This window comes from Panthera leo, chromosome D1 (assembly GCF_018350215.1).
Source record: "Panthera leo isolate Ple1 chromosome D1, P.leo_Ple1_pat1.1, whole genome shotgun sequence".
NCBI lineage: Eukaryota > Metazoa > Chordata > Mammalia > Carnivora > Felidae > Panthera > Panthera leo.
This window is the reverse complement of record NC_056688.1, coordinates 27106825-27129523: the sequence shown is the minus strand read 5'-3', so window position 1 is coordinate 27129523 and position 22699 is coordinate 27106825. Positions and strand designations below refer to the sequence as shown.

At 51.2% G+C, this 22699-nt stretch overlaps 1 protein-coding gene and 1 long non-coding RNA gene across 5 annotated transcripts in view; one reads left to right on the top strand and one right to left on the bottom strand.

Moving 5' to 3' along the window:
* Window positions 1-836: 836 nt before the first annotated feature.
* ADAMTS8 (ADAM metallopeptidase with thrombospondin type 1 motif 8) lies at window positions 837-22080 on the top strand. The gene is made up of 9 exons (XM_042905848.1): window positions 837-2082; window positions 10094-10333; window positions 11138-11273; window positions 11943-12110; window positions 13087-13388; window positions 15700-15883; window positions 18314-18486; window positions 18608-18783; window positions 20876-22080. Exons 1-9 carry the CDS (start codon window positions 904-906, stop codon window positions 21444-21446), a joined length of 3129 nt encoding a protein of 1042 aa, XP_042761782.1. The 5' UTR covers window positions 837-903; the 3' UTR covers window positions 21447-22080.
* Window positions 4610-22699, bottom strand: part of LOC122200305 — a 73452-nt gene continuing 55362 nt past the window's right edge. For all 4 annotated transcript variants that reach the window (XR_006193786.1, XR_006193785.1, XR_006193788.1 and 1 more), the window contains one exon: window positions 4610-4891. This is a non-coding gene — a long non-coding RNA (uncharacterized LOC122200305). The remainder of the gene's footprint in view (window positions 4892-22699) is intronic.

Below are 22699 nucleotides of genomic sequence, written 5' to 3'. Positions count from 1 at the left end.
TCTCTGGGCTGCAGTCCCGTCTCATCCCTGGGGGAGATGGCAGTGTGGGAAGGAATCAACCCTCACACACATCCGTACCCACAGCTGTGGGCAGTGCCATGTGAGGGGGCTTCCCACCTTTCATCAAGGCCCCCAAAAAACTGAGCAGTATTCAAATCAAGTTTTCAGGGCCCAAACTGCAGTTCCTGAAGATCTGCAGCCTTCCTAGGGAAATGCTCACCTTCCCTCTGGGGTGATTCCACTTTGCTGCCAACCTTACCTCCCGTAATTTACCGCTGTGCTGGGCTCTGCGCTGCAGCCCCTGGACAAGGCAAGTAACCGAGACCTTGGTTGTGTTAACCAGGTGGTATTTGTCCCCGATCCCCAGCTTGGGGTGCAAATGTGGTTTTTAGTGGGGAGCATGATTTTAGTATGACCTTTCCTACATCCCTTTTGGGCCTTACAATTGAAAAGCTCTGGAACCTTCTCTGGAGACCTCTCTTCTACACATCGGATCCCCAGCAGTCGGGATACAACAGTCGGGATCCCCAGAGTGACTCTACAGAGATGGGAACACTGTCGCTGGGGCCAGTGCAGGAGCCTCTTGGAGCTGTGCCCTGGGCACTTGGCCTTGAAGGAGGTAGCAACTGGGGCCTTCCCAAAGGACTCTGTCTGAAGGGCCAGTCCAGCATTGCAGGAGTTAATGTGGGACCGCGCGTAAAGGGAAGGGGAAAAAAGTTGGAGTTGACACTTACGGGGGGGGGGGGGGGGGGGGGGGGGGAGCGCGTCTCCCTGACTCCTGATTGGTTTTACATTTCATCCCATTTTTTTTCTCTCTCCTCTCTCGCTCCCTCTTTTCAGTTTCTCTCTCTGATCCCAGGGGAGGGGAAACGGGAATAGTGAGAGATCAAAAATAAACCTCTTATGTCAAAGCTGGGAAGGAAGTATAAATACGAAGGGCTCGGCAGCCCACTCGGTGCTTCCCGGGGTGGGGAGGAGGCAGGAGGCGGCTGCGCGGGGACTACGTGCGGGGCAGGGGCGGAGGACGGGCGCACGCGGCCCGGGGCGCCAGTTTGCTCGCGCTCTGCTCGGCGGGCGGGCGCGGGAGGAGCGGCCTTCGCCAGCCAGAGGGGCCGCTCGGGGACTGCCGTCGCCGCCGCCAGGCCCCCGCTGGCCCAGTCGGCCAGCGAGCTGATTGATTTGCTTTTTCCTGGAGAGAGCGGCCGGGCTGCGCTCGCGCCGCCGGCACCTGCCCGCGCCGGGCCGCCTTCTTCCCTCTCCTGCGCCGCTGCCGGAGCCCCCATGCCCCGCGCCGCCCCCCGGTGGCCGCCGCTCCTGCTGCTGCTGCTGCTGCTGCTGCCGCCGCCGCTGGCCCGCGGCGCCCCGGCCCGGCCCGGCGCCCGGGGGCAGGCCTCGGAGCTGGTGGAGCCCACGCGGTTGCCGGGCAGCGCGGGCGAGCTCACGTTCCACCTGTCCGCCTTCGGCAAGGGCTTCGTGCTGCGCCTGGCGCCGGACGCCAGCTTCCTAGCGCCCAATTTCAAGATCGAGCACCTCGGGGGCTCAGGCGGGGCGGCCGGGGGCGAGCGAGAGCTGCGCGACTGCTTCTTCTCCGGCACGGTGAATGGGGAGCCCGAGTCGCTGGCGGCCGTCAGCCTGTGCCGCGGGCTGAGCGGCTCCTTCCTGCTGGACGGCGAGGAGTTCACCATCCAGCCGCAGGGCGCGGGGGGCTCCCTGCACCAGCCTCACCGCCTGCAGCGCTGGGGGCCCGGGCCGCGCCGCGGGACCCCCGGGCTCGCCGCCGCCGCCTCTGAAGCCCACCCCCTCCCTGGAGGACCAGAGTGGGAGGTGAAGGGAGAGGGTCAGAGGCAGGAGAAAGGAGACGAGGACCAGGAGAAGGAGGAGGAGGAGGAGGAGGAAACGGAGGAGGAGGAGGAGGAGGAGGAGGAGGAGGAGGGCAAAGAGGATGCAGAAGGCGCCAGCGAGCAGCCACCACCCCTGGGGGCCACGAGTCGGACCAAGCGTTTTGTGTCTGAGGCTCGCTTCGTGGAAACGCTGCTGGTGGCCGATGCGTCCATGGCTGCCTTCTATGGAGCCGACCTGCAGGTAGGATTCGCTTTGCCTGGAGGCCCCCAGTCACCTCCTAGAGCCTCCAAAATCTTCCCTTTCCAGTTCCTCTGAGAAAACCCTTCACATCCCTCATCCTTCCAAGACCGACCCCAAGCAAGGTTCTTTCCTTTCTGAGAAGGTGCAGGAACTCTTTTCTTAGCCTCTGACCCCTGGGCTACCTGCTGCCCCCCCACCCCCCCACTCCCCCCCACCCACCCCCCGTCCTTTCTAATTTAGAGTGGAGGTCCTGTTGCCTCCTCCTCTGCTACTCACCTTCACCCCTCGCATCCTGAATCTCCTTCAGCACTTGGCAAACTGAACTAAAAGTGGGTTTTCAAGCACAACAGCTCCCCCCACCCCCCAACCCAGGCACCTGCCTCTCCCAACAGAGATGAAAATTGGACATTTTGGAAGAGCATCCACCCCGCCCTCCATTTCCCAGCCCTCTACTGGCTCCAGACCTGACAGGTTCCCAAGGAAAGTCAGCTGGGTTGGAAAGATGTGGCTGTTTCATTCCCTTCATGTACAGAACTGAGGTTGCCATAAGTAAAAGACATTGTTTGGAGGGAGTTGAACCTGGAAGGGGGCTGCCCAACTTCTGTGTACCCAGCTGGTTCTGATCAAGGGGCGTGGACTACCTTGCCAACCTGGCACTCAGCCCCGGGCAGAACTTCGCAGTGCCAGCATCAGCACAAGAAGGGAGGGGAACAGAATTTCTGCCTGGGGGTTAGCCTGGGAGACTGAAGCTTCAGTGGAAAAGGGAGGGGAGAAAGCAGTGGGGATATGAACTCTTTCAGTGAACGCTCCTTGTGGAGCCAGAACTCTCCTTGGTCCACCCCAGCTGCTCTCAGCCCAGACACAGCTCTCTACTGAACTTGGCTGGGCAGGAACATGGAGTTCAGGGGACAGCTCCTGTAGCCAGACCACATCTAACTAGATTCAGAGGTGGTGCAGACTCAGCAAGAGGTATCTGTGTCACCCTGTGTCCCAACACCTCCCCCAAGCACCAGGTGAAGTACAAGGGTTCCAGGAGAGGGCCGTACTTTCTCTTCCCCTGAGGAGCACAAAACCAGGGGCGTGCTAGGTAGAGAAGACCTGCCCTCCCAGCGGTCATAGATCCCTGCAGCAGGGATCCTGGCCACTGACGCAGTTTAGTTGATACTTTTTCAGTAATGGCAATCTTGGCCAGTGATCCTATTCTAGGATCAGCCCATACCCAGCTGTTGGGGACACCGAGTGCTTCAGCACTCACCTATGCCGAACAGATGCCGAAAGATGATGCACCCCATCTTTCTCACTCTGCAATCACGGGGAAATGCATCTAGATGGAAGGATGGGAAGAGATAGGGGTGAGTGGCCCATGTGGCTGCTTCTCTGGTTACTGTAGAAGTAGACTCCTTTGCACACTGTTGTAGTATTCACTTCTGCCACGTGCTGGTAAGGCAGCTTTGAGCCATCGGTGTGGTCTTTCCAATGGGCTTTAGGTCTATGATGACTGCATATCTGCTTCCCTGCCCACCCTGAAAGCAAAAGGAGGCACCAGCCAACTCCCCTGACTCCTTTCCTCAAGCAAGTCCTCAAAAGGGTGGTTAATGGGGCTTCTCCCATCACAGGTTAGGGCCACCACACCTGGCTATTAGGGAGCTCTACCAGAGAAAGGCTGAAAGTACAATCATTGCAAACCCTGAGCTGAGGTGCTGAGCCACTCCCCATGCATGGACCAGTTTCTGACATCTGCCTGAGAACCAGGAGGTAGGAAAGACAAGAGCACAAGGAAGCATCAGATAAAGTAATTACTTTTCAGGCTTCAGAGCCAAAATGTTTTCCCTACTGTCTTCCTACCATCTCACTCAGCCCATCACCTAGTAACTTAAGATACTGAGTATTTACCTCAAGGATATACTTGGCTGGGCTGGGCTGGGTCTGCCTCGGGTTCTCTTCACAGAGGCACCCAGGAACACTTCTACCCTTACAGATTTCTGACCGGATGACCCAGTACATGCTTGTCCCATCCCCTCTCCCTCCCCATATGCTGTTTCTGGACCACCCACAGACACACTCCTTGCACCCAGCCAGCCTCCATGGGTCAGAAAAGCATATCAGAATAGGCATCAGGCACCTGTATAGGCTGAGGGCCTCTCCCTAGGGGATCTGCTTCCAGGTCTTATACCTGAAGGAAAAGTCCTGTCTCAGCTGTACCAACTCCATCACCTCCCCTTTGGTCTCATTATGTCACAGCCAACTTATACCCCTGCCTGCTGTCACCACGCTGGGGTGGGGCAGGGGCTGAGGCACAGCTGCTTCTGTGACCTCCCACTGACCCCTCTGCTTTGACTGCTTACCAGCTGTGGAGATGCCACAGGATACACTTGAACTTCTCAGCTCAATCCCCTGGACTTCCTAAACATGTCCATGAGCTCAGCTAAGACAAGAATGAATGTCATGCTCTAGTTCCCCAAGACCTTGCCTGCCCAGATCCATATCCCCAAAATAGAATCCAGTTCTTTATAAGTAACTCTCCGAGGCATCTCCTAGAGACTTCATTTGCACAGATGGAAGGCACTTTGGGGTGTCTTAGCAGGCAGTGGTGTAAGGTAAGGATGAAGGGATTTTACCCCTTGAGGGCTTGCATTTCCTCATCTGTGAGGCCAGACACCTGGACTAGGTCATCAGTGCTAATGTAAGCATCAGTGAGGCCGCTTTTCATGATGAGTCTTCTAGAAAATTCAGCACTATGTGGGGAAACCATGCTCTGAGTGCGTTCAATTTGCATAATGGTTTGTATGCATCGCCTCAGCGGAAATACCTGTGAGGGAGGCAGAGGAAAAAGGTTCAGCTCACAGGGAATCTGTGACTTTCTCAAGGTCACACAACTAGTAAGCAGCAGGTCTGGGTCACAATCCAAGTGTCCTGAACCTGAGTGCAGTGCTCTTTTACTCTTGTGCCATGAGGTTGCGTTAGCATGAGAAGGGTGTGTGGCTCTGTGGCCCTACACTTGTCCATATTGTGGGAATAGGTCATTGAATCCAGCAGTCCAAAGATGCCCAGCCAAAGTGGGAGGCCCTATCCTGGGAAGAAACCACCTCAAGGCCAAGGGAAAGAATTAGCCATGCTAGAAGCTGGTCACACTGTTAAGCGACAATGAAGTTTTCCAGAACTCTGTACACTTGAGTTCACTTAATCCCTTGACAGAAGGGCCCCCCCCCTCCACCTCCCACCTTCTTATCTGGTTTCAGAGTTAATGAGCTCAGACAAAGGGGGCTTTCTGAAAGCAGGGACCACCTCGGAAGAGGCCATTAACTCTGTCTGCATCCGGCTGCTGCTGATTGTTCCCTGGATGAATCTGGAGCAGGAACGCAGTGAGGGGCAGGCTGAGCCGTGCCCCACACTCAGTCTGAAAAATCCATCCTGCCGGTGGATCAGCTGCCAGCTGAGCTCTGAATTCTTTGCTTAGCAGGGAGAGTCCTAGAAGGGGTAATCATCATCCCCAGAGAAGACCAGAGGACTCCCAAGATGTCAGCCTACCAGCAAGGGATTTCAGGAAAGGGTTAAGTCCTAGCGATTCCATCTCCCCTTTACCCATATCCTCTGGGAAAATGTCTCCCACAAACCCACCTATCCCAGTGTGTCCAGCACAATCCCCACTTAGGCCTGTTCTGGCATAATTATTAATAGCATCATCTTCACTCTCAAAAGTGTCCTGGTTTGGATAAAAACAGAAGCAGACACACACCCCCACTGGCTCTATACCCCCCATGAGGATGGGGGAAAGACAAGTGTTACGTCCCAGGTGAATTATGTTCTCCTTCCAAGAGGAGTCTCTTCCAAGAATGGTCAACAATACACAGTTTTTCCCAAAGAAAATGCCTTGATATTCAAAGGTCTTTGATTTGCCACTTCTGCCTCCCCAGGTGTAGACAATGCCAGGGGTAAGCTTGCTTGCTGGCTTGATTTGGGTTTGTTTTGGCTATGCTGTCGCTGTCCTTGCAGCATCCAGGATAGGCAGCAGTGTGGTGAGTAAAAGCATATGCTTCGAAGGATAATCAAAATGACTGAGTGTCCTTGAGTAAGTTACCAATTTCTCTGGGCCTCGATTTCTTCGCCAGCAAAATAGGAACGGTTATACCAATGTCCTAGCATTGTCTTGAGGATACAAGACAATATAGAGACCACCTGACCCAGTGCCCAGCACATAGTAGGTGCTCAACAAAGAGGAATTAATACCAGAGTTGCCTTCGGTGATGACATTTGTCAGAGGAGGAGGGTAGTGTGGTCACACACCTTCATAGCCAGCCCACTGCTGTGTTGGCTCTGCTGTCCCACGCAGCAGGGAGGCCTTCCTTTCCAGCTTGCTCAGCTCAGAGTGTTTAAGCTTGGCTCACTGTGGTTCCAGTAAGTGCGTATACCTTTGGAGAGGGACATTGCCCCTTGCTGGTTTTTTTAATGTTTTATTTATTTTCAAGAGACAGACAGAGAGAGAGAGAGAGAGCACTAGTGGGGAGGGGAGCAGAGAGAGTGAGACACAGAATCGGAAACAGGTTCCAGGCTCTGAGCTGTCAGCACAGAGCTGAACACAGGGCTCTAACTCACAAACCGCAAATCATGACCTGAGCTGAAGTGGGAAGCTTAACTGACTGAGCCACCCAGGTGCCCCGCCCCTTGCTGCTTTGAGAATGAGGAGCGGTGAAGGACATCAGTGCAGGACCCTCTCTCTTCTCCAATTACTTCTTTACTCTCTTTGGCCTCTCCCCCACCTCCTCGGCAGTCTGGGGCCCTAGGGAGACCCCCAGTAGGAAAAGTATGGCACTGGTTGCTGAGCTCAGAGTGTTTCCATGTTGCCGTGCTCCCCTGCCTTGCCTCTCCCAGGTGTGCAGCAAGGAAAAGCGGTGGGACCCACAGTGTGAAGAGCAAATGAGCCAAGCATAGGGATGACAGAGCAGAAGAAGCTGCTGGAAATGCATTTGGCCCAGACCCAGCCTTCTCCTGGACTCCCACTGCACTTGGCTTTGGCTGCCATGGGAGCTCTGGGGGAGGAATCTCCTTGTTTGTATTGCTAAGAATCAGAGTGCTATGTCTCAGCCTAGCTGGCTAGGGCATTTCTTTCTCTTTTTCAGGTCCTAGGGGCACTAGTGGAGGAGACTCCCTAGAAAGTGCCCCGCCTTTTCCCAGTGAGAATTAAGGGCATGAGGTCCCCAGGTCATTCAAGAGCGGGGATGTTGGACCAGCCCTGGCCAGGCTGGTCATGGGCTCCCACTTACCTGACATGGTTGCTGGAGGTCATCTGCTGTGCTGGGGCCCCCACACCACCAGGGGCACCATCTTGTTCACATTCTTTAGCAAGTAGCCCACACTTGTGTGGTGCACAGAGAGGTATATATGGACACCAGGTGGTGGAGTGAGCCGTCTGACCTTCTCCTTCACTGGCTCCTGAGCCCTCTCTCTGTGGGACTGTAAGTCGGGCCTAGCCTTTTGCCTAGGGTACTGACTGAGAATCGGACTCTCACAGACTGACAGCCAACCCCACCTCCCCAGGTCCTTGCCCCTAGGTAACTGCAAGAGGCACTGCAAATGTCAGGCCTTCCTGCCATAGTTTCTTAGAGGAGCTAGCAGTGGGGATAGCAGTGCCTCCCATCCCCAGAAGCTCAGCAAGACAAGAGAGAAGGGGAGGACCAGGATTTGGAATTTTAACAGACACACTGAACCACATAGTTCTTGTAGCTCTCTATAAGAATTTGTAGCAATGGAAATTATCTTCTGAAATAGCAACCAGAAGGACATCCAAATGCTCTCAAGTCTAATCCACTGCCTTGAAAAAAAAAAAAAATGGCTCTCAAGCCTGCTCAGCCCTACAGTTATTTAGTATCTGGAGAAGATGCTGTGAGCTCCCTGAACTGCAAAGGAGGAGACTCCCTGAAAATCTTAGTTTCGGGAAGCCTCCGCTGATGCCTCAGCCCCTCCTTTGTACACAAATGTACACCCCTGTGCCTTTGGTTTTCCCTGGGGACATGGCTGGTGCATGGTCCCCACTCAGCTGCATTGCCCGAGAGCCCCAGTCTGATCTGGTCAGCTTGGGAACACAGATCCTTCTTAAACCTCAAGCCTTCCGGGACCAATGCTGAGCAGCTGGCATCTTGTGTTAACGCCTTTTTTGTAAGACATCATCTCCCCAATTTTGAGATTGTGAAATTGGGACTCAAAAGGAAGAAATCTTGTAAAGAGAGTTGCAGGTTGCCTCTGAAGAAACCCTAGGGCTTGGTCCCTGGCCCATCAGATTTGACCCTTCCTAGGGCAAGAGCACAGGAGACTCTGCCCCCTGGAAACAGGGAAGCCTGGCCAGGAAGCAGCCTCAGCGAGCTCCCATTCCTCAGCCCTCACCCCCAGTTGCATAATGATGTGATTGCTTTTTTTCCCTCAGGAATCCAGCTCCAGGAGCAAGTGCCAAGTTTCAGCTTTGCTGATAAGATGTTTACATCAGCCTAAACATAGCTGGAGTGCTTGACACGCTAAGGAACCTGCCAACCCCTGTTTGTAGGGCTTACAAAATACCTGGCTCGTTGCCTGCGAGGTGAACAGACAGATCCCATTCACAAATAATGGGATTCGTCTGGAACTCCCACACATGGCCTCAACCGACAGAGCCTTTCACCTCTGTCCCTCTTTAGCCTTTCACCCTCCTCTCCCCTCCTTCCACTCCTACCTTCCAGACCACAGGAAAGAAAAAAAGAAAGGCTTATGGGAGACAGTGCCCTAGGAAACAGGGAGCAGGGCACATGAATGGCAGGCTCAGCTGGCCACACTCCTGGCTGAAAGCACGCGTGCCTTTTCCCCCTTTTCTTCTGCACAGTAGTCCAAGAGGACTCACTTCTAGAGGTCCCTGAAGCAGGACAGTGAGCTCCATCTGGCTGCTTCCAAAGCCTTGGGAACAACCCAGGGGTAGGACAGAGGCCAAGCAATGATGTGGACTCCTTCAGCTGGCCTGGGCAGACCTGGAGGCAGGTGTGATCCTAAGCTCCTGGGTCTCATGAGGTCCACTGACTTCTCTCAAGCCCCTGGCAGAAGGGAATAGACCTGGGATTGTCTAGAAACCAGCAGTCAAGCACTGGGAAACTTAACGCAAAGGGTGTAGACCTCAGAGACAGACGTGCTTGGGCTGGTGTCTCGGCTTTAAGAGCTGTGTGACCTTAGGCAGCTTGTTTGACTTGTGTGAACCTCTACTCCCTAATTCGTAAAATGGGGGTGACAGCGTCTACTGCACAGAGTTAGCATGAGCATCGAGTAAGGTGTGGGTCTGGTGACTGGTGCAGGCTGGCTACTGTTAGTAGTGATTATCGGAGCAATCTGCGGGCTAACAGTGCCCATCCTGAAGAGTAGAAGTTACCCAACAGGCACCAGGAAAATGCTCAACTAGATTCTAAGGGGCACATTCTACTAACCTCGAACACTCAAACAATTGCTTCTGGGCTGAGAACAGAGAGGGGATGGGGGTGGCTGGCACAGAGGCGGTTGATGTCAACGTTAAGGTAGAATAATCAGTGCGGTCCAATAAGACTTTCTGTGATGATGGAAATGTTCTGTCTGCTGAGTTTAATACAGAAGCCTTGAGCCATAGATGGCTACTGATGTACTTGAACTGTAGCCAGTGTGACAGAGGAACTGTAACTTTAATTTTATTGCATTTAAACTTTAGATTTACGGAGTCACCTGCGGCTGGTCAAGACGTTAAATGCACAAGTTTTGGAACCAGGCCATCTGGGTTCAAATGCTGGCAGTATACTCATTAGCTTTGTGTTCTGGGTCAGTTACTGAGCCTCAATTTTCTTACAGGTAAAATGAAGGAATACAACGCCAGGGCCTCAGGGGTTTTGTGAGTCTTCAGCAACATGCCGCAAATCCAGCGCTCAGCACAGAGCCTGGCACATAGGACGCATATCAAGGGGTGGTGGCAGTGGGCAGGCAACAGGCCAGGAGATGTAACCCTCCCCTCGACCTGCCCCCTTCTTCCCAACAGAACCACGTCCTGACACTAATGTCTGTGGCAGCCCGAATCTACAAGCACCCCAGCATTAGAAACTCCATCAACCTGATGGTGGTAAAAGTGCTGATCGTGGAAGATGAAAAGTGGGGCCCAGAAGTGTCTGACAACGGTGGCCTTACCCTGCGTAACTTCTGCAACTGGCAGCGGCGTTTCAACCAGCCCAGCGACCGGCACCCGGAACACTTTGACACAGCCATTCTGCTCACCAGACAGGTTTGTGGGCTGGCTCCAGAAACCCCAGGGAGGAAGGGAGGCGGGATGGGCGGATCAAAAGGGAGGGCCACTAAGGCCTGCCCAAACATGGGAAATGTCTCCCTGCTGGCCCCAGCTGGACGCCAGGAGCCTCATGTGCCGAACGAAGACGAGGGGGAGGTCATGAGGACAAGTGTGAGGTATTTGCAGGGGAAGGACAGGAATCTTGCAAGGGCCCTTTTCCAAAAGTTTGTGACCAGCTGTCTGCTGAGGTCATAACAAGAGGAAATGTGCTCACACTGCCCAGTAAGAAATCGGGAGTTGGAACGAAGAGAGGAGAGCCATCTGCAGTGGTTGTTAAACACAGAGGCAGGTAACCGGAGATTTGGTAACCTCCAAACCAGGAGGCAGGCCTGCCCTCCTATCTGGTAAATTGAAACAGAGCTTCCCAAAGGCTGAAGACTCTAATAACATGAATCAGGCGCTCTTGAGGTCTTCAGTCCTCACAGCAGCCCCACAAAGCCCCGTTTCACAACTGAGGAAACTGAGGCACAGATCGGCCACACAGTGGTAGCACTCATAGTCAAGCCTACACAGTCTTGCTGCAGGTCAGTACTCATAACCCTGTGCTACCCTGCCTTCCAAAACAAGCTGGCCCCAGGACACACCAACACAGAAAAAGAAATGGGTTTCCTCACACGAGTGGCCTTTGTGAAGAAACAGGGCCTTTGGCTTAAAAATTTTCCTTCAACTCAGGAAGAGCAGAAACAGAAAGATGTTCTGTTCGATGTCTGTTCTCATGCCCTCTCTCTCTCTGCCAAGCAGAACTTCTGTGGGAAGGAGGGGATGTGTGACACCCTGGGCGTGGCGGACATTGGCACAATCTGTGACCCTAACAAGAGCTGCTCTGTGATCGAGGATGAGGGGCTCCAGGCAGCCTACACTCTGGCCCACGAGCTAGGTAAGACTTGCCATGCCACATCTACTGTACTGTGTCAGAGGGAACTGCCGCTTCCAAATCCAGGCCAGCCCAGGGTCTAAGGAGTGCAGATCTCACACACGGCCAGGTTCTACTCAGATTTATGACAGACTGATTATATGCAAATAGATACTGTGCTTTCTGCATTGCCACCCTGAGCATGAGTCCATAATATGAAAATAGGGTCTTGGACCATCAGCAGAGGTCACCAGCAAAATGCCAAATGAAATAAATGCTCAGGTCGAGTTGCGATGCTTTGCCAGAGCTAAGTGGTAAGAACTCTGGGAAGATCCATTGGCACTGCATAAGCAAGCAAATCATTGAGGTGCATGTGAATTTAGGACAGGCTGAGGCAGAAAACAAAGGGAAATCAATGTTCCTCAGTATTCTGTGAAAGCTTCCCGAGAGAGAAAAGCCCAGAGTGAAGCCTGAAACAAAAATCTTTAAGGAACAGGGGCATGGCTGTTCCCATGAGGAGCTGGTGACTGGTTAGCCCTTGAGATGCCTTCTTCTGTCAGCAGAGGGTAACTGTCTTACAAGAGGGGGGTGGGTTGGTGCTAGGCCTTGTGAGGAGCCCTCAGGGAGGGGCAGGGCGGAGTGGAGGGCAGTGGAGGCCAGTTAGGGTGGACTTCAGGTCTCTCTTTACCCCAGGGCACGTCCTCAGCATGCCCCACGACGACTCCAAGCCCTGTGCACGGCTCTTTGGGCCCATGGGCAAACACCACATGATGGCACCCCTCTTCGTCCACCTAAACAAGACACTGCCCTGGTCTCCCTGCAGTGCCATGTACCTCACGGAGCTCCTGGACGGCGGGCACGGTAGGTGTCCCTCCGGCTTCTTCCTGCTTCTTTCTGGCCAGCTGCTGGTGGTTGAGGTCTGCCCAGCCCACCTCCTGGATTGCTAGATTGCCGTTGGCACCTGCGCTGTTTCTGGCTGAGCTCCTTCACAAAGCATCAGAGACGTTTAGGATAGAAGACACCAGAGATGTGTTCCTCACCCAACCTCCCATGCTATGGCAGGCTAACCATCCTCACAAGGCATGCTCTTCCTTGCCCTATCTTCTAGCGGCCAGTGTGCTGGGCTAATTTAGATGATTAGTCACAGAGCAGGTAGAATTAGTCTGAGAAGGTTTACCTGGAAGAGGTGGGCTTGAACAGAGCTCAAAGGGATGGAAGAATGTAGTACAGAGGAGAGAATAGAGCATCCGGACTGGAGACATAGATCATGCAGCAGCTTAGAAATGGCAAAGAGGCAGGAAATGAGTGGTGTGAGAGCAAGGGCAAGGGGGATGGGGGAGAGGGGTGGCCTGGTTGAAACAGTTTGACTTATTGGGCAAAGCCCTGAAAACATAATTTATTTGTGGTTGTTCTCATTGAAGAAGATAGGGACACCTATGATACAAAAATAATAGATTATCCAAACACCAATCCTTTGACTTTATTTTGCATGCCATGGTTTTTGAGAGCACATTTACATCCCCAATTATATGTGATGTAAATTAGTATGTCAGCTAGCTGGCCTTTCCTAGGTGAACACTGAATGTATTCAAGATGTTCTGGATGACAACAAAAAAAATTCAATCCTAGTAAAATGTTTACTACTGATAGTCAAAAATGGGATAGGCTCATATAGATGATTGAGTGTTGACAGTTTTTAGCTTGTCAAATAAACTACGATGGCTGGGCCTTCAACCCCAGCAATAATGTGGGAGTGTAATGTGGGAGGCTACGGAGAGCTGAGAGAGGGAAACTCCTGCTTCTCATTCTTGTTCTTCTGCTTTCCTCCATTTCTCAGGAGACTGTCTCCTGGATGCTCCTACCTCAGCCCTGCCCCTCCCGACAGACCTCCCAGGCCGCAGGGCCCTGTATGAGCTGGACCAACAGTGCAAGCAGATCTTTGGGCTGGGTTTCCGCCACTGCCCCAACACCTCTGCGCAGGACATCTGCACCCAGCTCTGGTGCCACATGGATGGTGCTGAGCCCCTTTGCCACACGAAGAACGGCAGCCTGCCATGGGCTGATGGAACGCCCTGTGGGCCTGGGCACCTCTGCTGGGATGGCAGCTGTCTGCCTGAGGAGGAAGTGGACAGGCCCAAGGTGAGGGACAGCCACTTGGGGGTGTGGAAGGAGAGGGAGAGGGAGGCTGTTTTCAAGGAGGAAACCACACTTGAGGGCCATGAACTGAGAGACTTTGGGCTAGGCTGCAACCATGACCTCTAAGTAAAATCACTCATCTTTTAGCAAACAAAGCAAAGCATATTTACCCAAACTCAAGAGGAACTCTTCGAGGCTGTACTCTCGAATGACAGATGGTGGCAGATGGATGACGCCACCAGTGCTCAGGGCATTTTGGGAACTCCCCCTTGGTAATTGCTTTGGGGTTGACTTGAAGGCTTGTGAGGATTGGTGATAGGTATGAAGCATTCCAGCACAAAGGCCAGAACTTCGCCACTCAATAGAGGGAGGCCATCATGAATTCCATTACAAACAGATAGAGTGATAACAGAAGACGAACATTCAAGAACTGAGGGATAGGTATCCATATCCTACCTGTGTCTGAGCTGCATTCATAATCAGAGGTCAGGAGAATGAGATTAATTGTGAGAATTCAATAATCAAGAGGGGAGAAGGAATCAAAGCTGTTTCTGACCAGGCAGAGAAAACTTGGCCTAGGACAGAGTAAACTTACAAGAAAAACCAAGGCTATGCCAGCAAGAGTTTTTAAATGATTCGCTTCTTTGCCCTGCTCTTAATACTTCCAAACCGTGAGGCTGATCACATTTCTCTTACTGCGAGTCACGGAGCCCTGCCTATGAAACAGCATCCGCTGAGTTTTGCAGCCTGGTCCCGGTCCAGCACTGAATCACCGGGGTGGCCTGAGCACTCCCTGTCCAGAGGACTAACCTCAGTGGCATGTCCTTTGCACTGAGGCTCAGGAGCGGGCTCGGGCCAGGTAAGCCACACTCTATCTAAGCTCGAACCAGGGCAGGATTCACGGATTCATCCTCAGCCACTTATCCTCCCCATTCAAACACTAAGCTTCTCTTCTAGGTACTGACCCCCACCCCCATCCCCCATAGCATGTGCTTCATGCATTACTGAGGAGAAGGGAGGGGGTCTGTCCAACATTCCCCAGCACCAGAGCCAAACTCAATGCAGGGAGACTTTGACAAGGAATGATCATGGGATGATGTTTACCGTCTATTTTTAAGGACAGAAAACAGTTCATAAAACACTATATAACAGAATCAAAAGTATGTAAAGTAAAAACATCACATCTTTATTATTATTCAGAGCAAAAGTATAAGGAGTTATCAATGAAAATTACATCAGTGGTTTTATTTGGGCAGTGGTATTTTTTTTTTAATTTTTTAAATTAACGTTTATTTTTTTAAAGAGAGAGAGAGCAGGGGAGAGGCAGAGAGAGAAGGAGACAGAGAATCCGAAGCAGGCTCCAGGCTCTGAGCTGTCAGCACAGAGCCCAACGCAGGGCTCAAACTGAACGAACCGAGAAATCATGACCTGACCCAAAGTCAGACACTTAACCAACTAAGCCACCCAGGCGCCCTGGGTAGTGTTTTTGTTGTTGTTGTTGTTTTTTTTAAGTGTTATTTTCTCTTTTATACTTTTCTGGGTTTTTCTTTTTTTACATAAGTAAATAATACTTTTGTCATTTTAAAAAATTATTTCGCTTTTGAAAACTCTATGAACCTATCAAGGGCAAAGTTCTGTTCTCCTGGGTTGATTGTAAAGATAGAAGCAACTCTATTTCCCGGACATTATCCTACCACTGGAACTGGTAGCTGGTAGACAGATAGCAACAGTTCCCAGCAATTATTACTTTAAACCAGGACTTTTCAACCTCGCCCCTAGAGACATTTGGGGCTGCATAAGTCTTGGTTGGGGGGTGGAAGGGGAGGATGTCTTCGTCATTGTTAAATGTTCATTGTTGGATATTTAGCAGCACCCCATCCTCTATCCACTAGAGGCCAGCAGCATATGCCCTCCCCAGTTGTGACAACTAAAATGTCTTCAAACATTGCCAAATGTCTCCAGAGGATAAAATTGGTCCAGATGGAGAACTGCTGCATTAGACACAACCTTATTCCCATAAAATGTTGTTTCATTCAACAACTAATACCGAACACCTTACTAACAGCAAGACACTGTTTTAGACACAGGGGAGTCAGCAGTGAACAAGTCCCACACAGCCTCCATGTTCAAGAAGACGATAACCAAGCAAATCACATAGTCATTAAACAAATGATTAGGGAAGCTTACTGAACAACACCCACCATTATTATGAACATAACTAGGTGAGGAGGTCAGGGCCATGGCCCCCTGTTACACTGACAGCTGAGGCCTCCTCACCTCTTCTCCTGATTTAGTGCGGCCTTGTGTGTTTCAGGCTGTAGTGGATGGAGGCTGGGCCCCATGGGGACCTTGGGGAGAATGTTCCCGGACCTGTGGAGGAGGAGTACAGTTTTCACATCGTGAATGCAAGGACCCTGAACCTCAGAATGGAGGAAGATACTGCCTGGGTCGGAGAGCTAAGTATCAGTCCTGCCACACAGAGGAATGCCCCCCTGATGGTAATGACCACTGATGGCCACGACTGTTGTCACTGCAGCAAATCCCCAGACAAGAAGTAGGGTGGGTCTCCTGGGGATGCAGAGCTTTCCTGAGATCCAGATATGAATGGACTCTGCAAGACACCAAATTTTAGGGCAAAGCTTAGTGGCCCCTAGACAGCTCTCACTTGGGCTGGGAGAGCATAGCAAAGTCAAGGAAAGAAATTGCCCTTGTCTTCTAAGATGTGGAAGTAGAGGATGTCATTCCCAACCAAACTCATTCAGGGGGTTGGGGGGAGCTCTGCAGAGAGGCGAGAGTCTAGGATACTAATCCTCCTGGAGGCATCTGAACCCTCGTCTGTGTGCAGAATAGAAGTGTTTTCCAAAGCAACTGTCAGAGCCAAACCTCCACTGTCTTTCCAGCCAACATTCAGCCTAGGGCGGAGGGAGGGTTTCTGAATCTGATTCTAGTGCACATTCCTTCTGAGAAGAGTTGCCCATCTTCCCTTGGGGCCATGGCAACTGCCTAATGGAACCTTACCAGGGAGCAGCACCACCTCTAGTTGGCATATATTCCTACCCCCTAGTTCCCGCTAGAAAGCATACACGTTAACTCAGAGGCAGCAGGGGTAGCAGCAGAACTGGTGAGAGGGAATCATTAGACGTTTTTCCCCACCATCCCATCCAACTCCCCCTTGTGCAGCTCCAGGAAATTTTGGCAGGCAGCAAAAGACAAGCAGAGTTTTAAGGGAGATTCATCCAAGTGCAAAGACACACTGACATTGGGTTGGTGTCTAACGAGGGAATCTGTAGGCTTTGCAGTTTTGCAATGGCATGAGGGATCAACAATGGCATGAGGCTCTAGAAATTTTGCCCTGGAATCATGAGAATTTGCCTGGCATATGGGGTAAAGAGAAGGAGAGAGAAGGGAGAAGGGATGACTATAAGGCACAAGGTAAACATGGTGATAGTATGATCTCAGGATGCACCAGGGTCCGTCCTCTCAATCAAGTGGTTTTTAGTGCCTCTTGTGTGGCTCAAACTATAATAGGTGTTATAAATGACCTTGTAAAAATGCACAAGACATGTCCTCAAAGGACTTGCAGTCTAGTTAGAGACCCACCTGCCTTTTACAAAGCAATTAAAGCCTAATCTACGAGGCCTAGACCCCTAGACTTATGAAGAATTCAGAGCAAGGAAAAGCCTGAGCTAGTCTGAACCTTCACAGGGAGTTAGGGCTGAGCAGGGCCTGTACAATGGAGATAGGAATGAGGTGTAGGAGGATGTGTGCCAGGGAGGAGATGGGAAAGTTTGAGAGGGGCTAGGATTCACTCAGGTGGAGTCAAGCGGCATACTAGCCCTTCAAAGCTACACAACAAAGGTTTGTGAAAGCTAAAAATGGTATCTGGAGATTCTCTGCACTGGCTGTCCATCAGGGAAGCTTTTTGAAACACAGAGGCCCAGACTACTCAGGTGCATTGAGTCAGAATCTCAGGAGTAGGACATGGCCATCTGTGTTATGAAAAGTGTCCACAGGCAATGCAGATGTACAACTAGGGTGGAGAACCTCGGTATTAAGAGCAGGTTTAATTTCAGGATTGTGGGGTAAAAACAACAACAACAACAACAACAACAACAACAACAACAACAACAACATATGTTACTCCTGACAGATTGTTCTGGAAGTAGCATGTAGCAGGATGGGAGAGGAGGCTGGGAACTAGGTCTCACATGAAACCGCAATGCCTCTGCTCGTGGGAGGTGGACTCAGATGGTGAGAGTGGGAAGGAGATACTTAAAATCACAGATTGTCCTGAATAGAGTGTAGGACTTAACAACAGGTTGGAAATAGTGGATGTAGACGCTCAAATGTTCAGCAGAAACCTGACTCCAGTGTCACAGCAGAATGTGGCAGTATCCCCAAGTGCAAACTAAACCAGTTAATGGAGAAGCCACATGGAGTTGGGCTTTTGCTGAGCTGGAGGTAATCTCACTACTACAAATGGAGGTCCCTCCAGAGACAGCCAGAATTATAGCCGGTGAGGAATAGGGGCAAGATCAGAACCAGAGATAGATCTAAAAGTTCTTGGATACATGTCCAATGTCACCAAGGAAGTCAAAATAGAGCACAATTAGCAGGGTCCCAAAAATATACTCCATGGAGCATTCAAGCTTACTGAGTTGTCCCCTGTAACTACTAAGTTTATTCATTTATAAGATAAAATTGGTATCTTCCCCAAATGGAAAGGACATTTATCCTTACCTTGCCACATGGACCTAGATTGGGCGAGTCTAGGAATGTTGAGCCCAGATGACACTGGACCTGTGTCCTGGGATTGGGTCAAAACCAGGAGGAATAAAGGGGCTCTGAATCCTGGCATTTCTAGTGCTGGGTCATCCCATGCTCTAGGTAAGCCATGTTACCTCCATGTAATTTCTTACTCTTTGTAGGGAAAAGCTTCAGAGAGCAGCAGTGCGAGAAGTACAATGCCTACAATTACACGGACATGGATGGGAACCTCCTACAGTGGGTCCCCAAGTACGCAGGGGTGTCCCCCCGGGACCGCTGCAAGTTATTCTGCCGAGCCCGGGGAAGGAGTGAGTTCAAAGTGTTTGAGGCCAAGGTAAGAATCCTGCTGGAGCTCAGAACTACGGGTGGGGAGCAAGGCCACCTGGTTCGACCCCACCTGTGGGCTCCCTCTGTGCACACCATGCCCTCTGTTGCCCTCCCTCTCCCCACTGCAGGTGATCGATGGCACCCTTTGTGGGCCCGAGACTCTGGCCATCTGTGTCCGTGGCCAGTGCGTCAAGGCTGGCTGTGACCATGTAGTGGACTCACCTAGGAAGTTGGACAAATGTGGTGTGTGTGGGGGCAAAGGCAATTCCTGCAGGAAGGTGTCTGGTTCCCTCAACCCCTCCAGGTGAGTAACACCCATAGTCCTGTGCCTGGGTTCTAGAAGAGCTGGAATCACATCGGCCTAAGTGTGGACTGTAGCGGCCAGTTAATACCCACGCAGCACTGAGCTGTAGTTTCTCTGTAAAGCATTGGGAGGCCCCCCTATCTCAGAATCATTATAACAAGTCATAAGATGGGCGGAACCCTTGGCATAGTGTCTGACCCATAGAGAGGACGGTGCACAGGGCAGCCAGAGGCCCCGAGGATAGGGGTGTATCAGCTCTGAGTCAACCAGCAATACAGCTATGCTGACTAACCAGGGCCTTGGCCAGAAAGCAGCTCTCCCAGGCCTGTTTTGGGAAGGACATCTCGCCCTACACCTGGTGAGTCCCACCCTTTCTTCAGGTGGATCTTTCAGAAAGTAGTACAAAGAGGGGGCGGGTCTTGGTGGCCTTAGGGCTTTCATGAATCTGACAACTCTGGATGCTTTGTCACGTCTTAAAGCCATAAGTTCATAAAACTAGTATTTAAGTGCTTTTATCCCTGTAGCCTCATTTGATTCCTAAAATAAGATCAGATGGCCAATACTATTATTCCCCATTTACAGATAAAGAAACTAAGGCATGAAAAGATCACATGATGCTCCTAAGGTCACACTGATAGTTAATGACAGCCGGGAAGAGAACCCAGGTGTCTTAATCCTGCGCTATCTTTTTCCTGCCATGGCATACAATTCCCGGAGAGGAATGGCAAGGGCATATGTTACACGGCCACACTGTGCCCCTGTCTGTCTCTCACTATCTCTCACCTTATCGGTCTCAGAGAACAAAACCAGCCTACAGCAGACAACTTGGCAGTCTTCAAATTTAAACTCAAAGGATATAGAAAAAAGAAGCATGTGGTGTGAGATATTCAGATACTGGGTCCGTTAGCTGGTTTTCTCTTAGGCATTAGACATATGGGGCTGTGGATTCTTTCAGAGCTGCCCTCAACTAAGTGGCTAGCCTGAGTGGATAGAAAGGCAAGAGTAGCAGAGAACTGACCGCCTGTCCTCAACCTTCTTTGCTTTCTTCCCAGTCTATGTAACATGAGCACTTTTGCCCCAGAAGAGAAGACTAAAAACTAAGGTTTTTCCACCCCACATAAAGCCCTAGACCTACAGTAGAGTTGAAACATATTCCCCGGGGTGCCTGGGTGGCTCAGTTGGTTAAGCATCTAACCCTTGATTTTGGCTCAGGTCATGATCTCATGGTTTGTGAGTGTGAGCCCCATGTCAGGCTTCATGCTGCCAGTGCAGAGCCTTCCTGGGAATCTCTTTCTCTCACTCTCTTTCTGCCCCTTACCCTCACACACTCATGCTTGCTCTCTCTCTCTCTCTCTCTCTCAAAATAAACTTGAAAGAAGAAAGAAAGAAAGAAAGAAAGAAAGAAAGAAAGAAAGAGAGAAAGAGAAAGAGAGAAAGAGAAAGAGAGAAAGAGAGAAAGAAACACATTCCCCAAGCAGCATCCTATCTTCTCAGAAGCACACAGCTCATGCTGTCTGGACACACCGGAGGAAGGCAACTAGAAGCAGCATTTATCACTCTGGCTCCTGCCCTGGGGCCCTTTTAACCAAATACTAGGGACTGATCGGCTCTAAGAGGTAGAGTGAGATGTCCACCCTGGTTGGATTCTGGAACGGGTGTGTGGAACAGATTTTTCCACATGGGTTTGAGCTTTGAGTATGAAAGTTGCCAAGCAAAGTTATATACCAATGCAAGGAGCTAAAAGTGTTTCGAGATCTCACTTGAGCCAAGAGCGGCCAGGTTTGGCAGCACTGATGCAGCTTTGCAAACCCTTCTGGGATATCTTCCTCTGTGCTGATGTCCAGATCCACACATCTAAACTCCAAGCATTTGAAACAAAGTTACCAGGCAAAGCAAAAACGCTTGAATATCCCAATGCACAGAACATTCCTATTGGCCTCAGCAGCTTATTTATCAGGAACTTTGGGGCAATTACTTGGATGATTTGCTGGTGGTTTGTGTCTGTCCACCCTGGTCACCAGCATGCTGACTTCCTGAGGCACTGGGCTGGGTAGCCACTGGTCCTAAGGGTGTCTTTCTGTTCCTATCATAGTTACGGCTATAATGACATTGTCACCATCCCAGCTGGTGCCACTAACATTGATGTGAAACAACGGAGCCATCCAGGGGTCCAGAACGATGGCAACTACCTGGCATTGAAGACTGCCGATGGCCAGTACCTGCTCAATGGAAACCTGGCCATCTCTGCCATAGAACAGGACATCTTGGTGAAGGGGACCATCCTTAAATATAGTGGTTCTATTGCCACCCTGGAACGGCTGCAGAGCTTCCGGCCCCTGCCTGAGCCTCTGACCGTGCAGCTCCTGACTGTCCCTGGTGAGGTCTTTCCCCCCAAAGTCAAATATACCTTCTTTGTTCCTAATGACGTGAACTTCAGCATACAGAACAGTAAAGAGAGGGCAACCACCAACATCATTCAGCCCCTGCTCAACGCGCAGTGGGTGCTAGGGGACTGGTCTGAATGCTCCAGCAGCTGTGGAGCTGGCCGGCAGCGGCGGACTGTGGAGTGTCGGGACCCCCATGGCCAGGCCTCCGCCACCTGCAACGAGGCCCTGAAACCTGAGGATGTCAAGCCCTGTGGAAGCCAGCCATGCCCACTGTGATCCAGCGGGGTGAGGCCAGTCTCGTGCTCATGGACTTGGGGTGCTGGAGTGCAGACAAAGGTACCCACTGTGGCAACCCTACCTATGGAGGTGGCGTGGCCTACCCAGGCCTGCCATTGCCATGGCCACTCCAATTCGGCATGAATTCACAATGCGGAGAAGAGAACGGGGACAACAGATCCTAAAGTCTACTATCTGGTGGGTTGAACCTAGTATGGGTTCAGGTAGAGGACATAGGTTAAAAGGTAAAAAAAAAAAAAAAAAAAAAAAATGCACTTATTGACCCAAACAGGAGACTCAGCCTGTTTGCAAAGGACTAGTAGAGTTAAATGAAAAAAAGTTTTTCCTATTTGGTTTCCCCGATAAATAATCTACCTCAGGGGGAAAAAATTAGTAAAACAGAGACTCGGAGTATGGGGTTGATGGCTAATGTCAAAGCTCCACAGCTGCGCCCCCGAGCCACCTTCAGAAATGACCTTGACTGTCTTCAGTATTAAAATCCATTGCCTAAAGGGCTGCAGAGTTGCAGGACTGTGGAGAGCCGTGCAGGGTCTCAGGCTGCACCTGCAGGGGCGGGTCCATTTCAAGTATTTATGCAAATGTGTCTCTGAACTAAAGTGTGATCTTGTGCCAATGCAGTGGTCTGATGTGGTTCACTATTTCTTTGGAAAAGGCAGAGGACCCAGAGCCCAAGGACGGAGGCTAAAACTAGGTCAGCTGACCTTGAACACACACAGGGAAGCTGGCACCTTGCCTGGGTCTCTCGGGCCTTCCTCTTGCTGAATCCAGCTCATTCAGGCAACTCTTCATCATAATCTAGACCAGTCATTCTCAAATTTGAGCAGGCATCCAGAGGGATTCTTAAAATACAGATTGCTGGGCCCTACCCCAAGTGTTACTGATTCACTAGGTTAGAGAGGGAACCTGAAAATCTGCATTTCCAGCAAGTTCCCAGGTGATGTGGAGACTGCTGGTTTGAGAACCACTGCTCTGGTGGAAATACCCAACTCTGAGGTAACAGTGGCTGTGAGATGCCTCTGGGTTCATTATTCTTGAGAAAGACTACCCCATTCCATTCTGCAAACATACACAGCCTCCCTTTGATATACTGACCAGCCAGAGATACCAGATTCTCTGCGGACCTGAGGAAAGCTGAACCCATATCTAAGCACTGTCATCCCAACGACCTCAGTGCCTTCTCTCCACATCAGACTTTATCTCCACCTCACCACTCTCCTGGCCCCAACAACTTG

Bases quoted from the DNA above. Each gene is read 5' to 3' on its own strand.
- ADAMTS8 (XM_042905848.1), top strand. From the start codon at position 904: ATGTCAAAGCTGGGAAGGAAGTATAAATACGAAGGGCTCGGCAGCCCA. The intron at 10,334-11,137 runs GTTTGTGGGCTG...TCTGCCAAGCAG, and splicing joins CCATTCTGCTCACCAGACAG to AACTTCTGTGGGAAGGAGGG. The intron at 12,111-13,086 runs GTAGGTGTCCCT...TCCATTTCTCAG, and splicing joins GCTCCTGGACGGCGGGCACG to GAGACTGTCTCCTGGATGCT.